The following is a 5000-nucleotide window of genomic DNA, read 5'->3' on the forward strand; positions in this document are numbered from 1 at the left end:
TAAATGAGTACTGTTAGCCTTGAGCTAAACAACACTATTTAAATGAGTACTGTTAGCCTTGAGCTAAACAACACTATTTAAATGAGTACTGATAGCCTTGAGCTAAACAACACTATTTAAATGAGTACTGATAGCCTTGAGCTAAACAACACTATTTAAATGAGTACTGATAGCCTTGAGCTAAACAACACTATTTAAATGAGTACTGATAGCCTTGAGCTAAACAACACTATTTAAATGAGTACTGTTAGCCTTGAGCTAAACAACACTATTTAAATGAGTACTGATAGCCTTGAGCTGAGCCCATACACTACATGAAGTACAAAGATGAGGTTCTGAGCTGGGAATATCAGGGTGACGGTATCAAAAGGATTTTCCTGGGCAAGCTTTTATTTGCACCCACACCCGACCCCACCAACCGTGTCTCTGATGTGGTGTCTGTTTTCACACACACACACACACACAATCACACACACACACACACACACACACACACACGCTCATACGCAAAAACACACAATAGCTAAAATTGACAAATGGAAAAAGGAATTGATTGTGATTTGCAGCTATGTGAAAAGATTGTTTCTAATGACCTTCTCCTAGCATCTATCATCATTACAGGTCCCTTATTATTCATACATTTCTTACTGTCCTGGAAACAAAAATCATGATTAGGCAATGACTGACTGCATTATTATCATTAATCCAAAAGGACTGATACATTTTAAAGGGGATGGTTTTATTCACAATGACTGACTGCATTATTATCATTAATCCAAAAGGACTGATACATTTTAAAGGGGATGGTTTTATTCAGGCCTCCCCCACATACACCTTAACACTTCCAGGTCCAAGGCCTGTTAGACTTTTTTAGGTAGTCTGACATGCCTTGATGTTTTTGTATATTTCCTCTAATTAAAAACATTGATGCACAAGTGGATTATAGGTTTCTGGGCCTGCCTGGACTGAGTGCTAAATTGGACCGCTAACTCAAAGGGTTAACTAATAGTCAGTTAACATATGGTTAACATATGTTCAGGGGAACATATGTGCTACTATCTTTATTACTCAGTATATTACATTATACTGATAGTACAGAAATATTATTCTCGGGGTGATGTAATATGTGTGGCCAAAGTGTGGCAAAAAAACAAAAACAAAAATAAGTCAAAAGTGTGCCGTTACCAAAGTCCACCAGCTTGACACCACCGTCTGTGGTCAAGAGGATGTTGTTGCCCTTGACGTCACGATGGATTATTCGGTTGTTGTGGAGGTGCTGGAGACCCTGGGGTGGCGGGAAGACGAGACAGGACAAGGGCTTTGAGAGGCAGGGGGCAGAAGCCAATTTGGAAAACAATTACTGGTGATTACTGGCAGCTTTGTCCCGGGATCAGGATGTGTGTTATGTGTGTGTGTGTGTTGTGTGTGTGTGTGTGTGTGTGTGTGTGTGTGTGTGTGTGTGTGTGTGTGTCTGTGTGTGTCTTTGTCCCGGGATCAGGATGTGTGTTATGTGTGTGTGTGTGTGTGTGCTCGCGCATGTGTGTGTGTGTGTATGTGTGTGTGTGCATGTATATGTTTGTGTGATCAGGATGTGTGTGCATCGCTATGTGGGCGTGCAGGACTAAACGGGTTTAATCCACGAGAACACCCCCACCTACGGCTGCCATTAAAGGGTTGATTGGTCAGTGTTTCTCTGTGGGCATGTGTGTGTGAGTGTGAGTGTGTGTGTGTGTGTGTGTGTGTTTGTGTGTTATGTGTGTGTCTGTGCGTGTGTTATGTGTGTGTCTGTGCGTCTGCGTCTGCGTCTTACCAGCAGTGCCCCACATAAGATGTATGCGATAATGGGCTCCTCCAGATGCTTGCCACGAATCATCAGACCTTTGGCCAACTCTGTGACTGAACCTCCATTACACAACTACACAGAAGGAGAGAGAGAGAGAGAGAGAGAGAGAGAGAGAGAGAGAGTGAGAGTGAGAGTGAGAGTGAGAGTGAGAGTGAGAGTGAGAGTGAGTGAGAGTGAGAGTGAGAGTGAGTGAGAGTGAGAGTGAGAGTGAGAGTGAGAGAGAGAGAGAGTGAGAGAGAGAGAGAGAGAGTGAGAGTGAGAGTGAGATTGAGAAAGAGAGAGAGAGAGTGAGAGAGAGAGAGAGAGTGAGAGTGAGAGTGAAAGTGAGATTGAGAAAGAGAGAGAGAGAGTGAGAGAGAATGGCGTGGCAGAAGGGATCGAGAGAGACAGAGTAAGAGATGGTGAGTGAGTGAGAAGATCAAAGATATCAAAGATAGACAGAAAAGACACACATCACACACAACATTTCAAAAGTTTTGAGAGTCTTTATATCCAAACAAACAGGAAACCAAACAAACAAACAAACAAAAACCACTTCCTCTACCCACCTCCAGGACCAGCCACAGCTGCCCGCCAGAGAGGTTGTCCGTCTTGTAGAACATGCCAAAGAACTTGACCACATTGGGGTGGTTGGACAGGGACCTGAGGATGGTGTACTCGGCCTCGATCTCCTCATCCACGTCCTGTTGTGGGGAACAGTGTGAAACATACTGTTCACTGGCGTCTTTCGTACAACTTTCAGGAGAATCACACTTATAGTACACTAATCTTTAAGTACACTAATCTTATTGTACACTAAGTATAATATGAGGCGTTATGGAGGGCTTTGACGGTGGTCATCCCAGAAAGTGTTACCTAGAACATTTCAAAGTTCTTTAACTGTTGGTTCTAAGACTGCACTCATTGCATGAGCGGAGAACCTATTTGAATAGTCCGTAGAAGATGTACGATGTTCTTAATCCCAAGTTAATTGTTAAGTGTGCTTAAGTAATCAATCAATTACGCAAGGCTTTGAATGCAATGTCTTTGTCTTGTAAATACATTCCTAATCATAACACTCGTAAGCACATTCCTAATCCTAACACTATATACAGAAAGTGTATACCGGTATGTACAAATACAGTTTGGAATGATTAATTACTGGTTACTTTATAAATGATTAATTAACTATTAGACTAGTACCTTAATTTATTGATTATTTTGTGTTACAATATACTATACTGCAACAGCATGATGATGTTAGGGTCATTTCTGGCATTAAGTGTCACTTATCCTGGTTAATAATTACTCTGAGGAAACAGCATACACCACAGAAGAGAGAGAGAGAGAGTGGGGTAGAGAGAGACAGAGAGGGAGAGAGAGAGTGATAAAGAGAGAGAGAGAGAGAGAGAGAGAGAGAGAGAAAGAAAGACAGACAGGTACAGAGAGGCAGAGAGAAAAGAGAGAGGGAGAGTGATAAAGAGAGAGAGGTAGAGGTTGAGAGGTAGAGAGAGAAAGAGAGAGGGAGAGAGACAGAGAGAGAGAGACAGGGACACAGAGAGGAGATAGACAGAGACAGAGATACAGAGAATGAGAGAGAGAAAAAAAAACAGCGACACAGAGAGAGATAGAGAGCGATAAAGAGAAAGAGTGAGAGGTAGAGGTAGAGAGAGAAAGAAAGAAAGAGGTAGAGACAGAGAGAGAGAGAGAGATAAAGAGAGAGAGAGAGACAGAGACACAGAGAGGAGAGAGAAAGAGAGACAGAGACACAGAGAGAGAGAGAGAGGAAAATACAGACACTGAGAGAGAGAGAGAAAGACAGACACACAGAGAGAGAGGTAGAGGTAGAGAGAGAGATGTAGAGAGAGAGACAGAGACACAGAGAGGTAAAGGCAGGGCATGTCTTCAAACTGAATTTGGGCTTCAGTGAAGGGGGGTGGGGGGGGTTAGTCTCTGATTTCTGATTACTCTCAAAACGTTAGGATAAGACCCACTGGCACGTGAGAGAAAGGAAAGGAGATGACAGGAAGTGTGTGTGTGTGTGTGTGTGTGTGTGTGTGTGTGTGTGTGTCTATCTTTTATCTTGCTCTTTTTCTCTTTCTCTCTCTCTCACACACACACACACACGCACGTACACACACACACACACACACACACACACACACACACACACACACACACACACACACACACACACACACACACACACACACACACACATAGATATATATATATAGTGAGAAAAGCACTGACTGATATATGAATAATGACCAGGAGAAGGGAAGCATCTGACATCAACATGTTAAAAAAGTGAGGAAGACGAAGAGGAGGGAGAGGAAGAGCTACTTACTCTGCCATGATTGCCGGAGTTCTGGCAGGAGTAAGCAAGGAAAGCAGGGAGAAAAAAAGCACAGTAAGACAAACACACAAACACACACGTGCACACATACATACAACACACACACACACACAAACACACACGCCCACACACACACACACACGCACACATACATACACGCATACATATACACACACACAAACAAACACTCACACGCACACATACATACACACACACACAAACACACATACATCCACCCAAACACACGCACACACACACAAACACACACATGCACATGCACACAAATACACAAACACACACATACCCAAACACATACACACAGACACAGACAAAGACACAGACACAGACACAGACACACACACACAGACAAATACACATACATCCACCCAGACACACGCGCACACATACACAAACACAAACACGCACATGCACACAAACACGCACATGCACACAAATACACAAACACACACACACACATACCCAAACACATACACACAGAAACACATGCACACACACACACACACACACACGCTTAGATATAGCAATCCATGGAATAGCTGAGTTTCCATGAGCAGGAGGACAGGCGTTCTAGAGGGATGTCTCTCTTAGACAGGAGAAGCTTCAGAGCTCCTCAAGACAGTCCTCAGAGGTAACAAGAGGAAGAATAGACAGCAGTCGTTCCCCAAAGAGTAGTGCACGGAACCTAGAATGTTCCACACGTTCTGTGGGTACGAGAAGGAACCCAGATCACACGAGGGAGGAACACATGAGGCCTAGTGCATACTAGACCAGCCCATAGAATTAGAATGCGTAGAGTAG

At 43.4% G+C, this 5000-nt stretch overlaps 1 protein-coding gene across 2 annotated transcripts in view; it reads right to left on the minus strand.

Annotated features, from left to right (window-relative positions):
• LOC105906958 (myosin-IIIb-like) overlaps nucleotides 1-5000 on the minus strand; it is an 11603-nt gene that overhangs the window by 3693 nt on the left and 2910 nt on the right. The window contains exons 3-6 of one of the 2 annotated variants that reach the window (XM_031582112.2): nucleotides 4173-4193; nucleotides 2392-2526; nucleotides 1811-1915; nucleotides 1186-1285 (exon numbers count right to left, since the gene is read on the minus strand). In XM_031582112.2, the coding sequence (XP_031437972.1) occupies nucleotides 1186-1285; nucleotides 1811-1915; nucleotides 2392-2526; nucleotides 4173-4193 (361 nt within the window). The remainder of the gene's footprint in view (nucleotides 1-1185; nucleotides 1286-1810; nucleotides 1916-2391; nucleotides 2527-4172; nucleotides 4194-5000) is intronic. The other variant, XM_031582116.2, reaches the window with a different exon arrangement.

Source organism: Clupea harengus, chromosome 2, assembly GCF_900700415.2.
Source record: "Clupea harengus chromosome 2, Ch_v2.0.2, whole genome shotgun sequence".
NCBI classification, from domain to species: Eukaryota; Metazoa; Chordata; class Actinopteri; order Clupeiformes; family Clupeidae; genus Clupea; species Clupea harengus.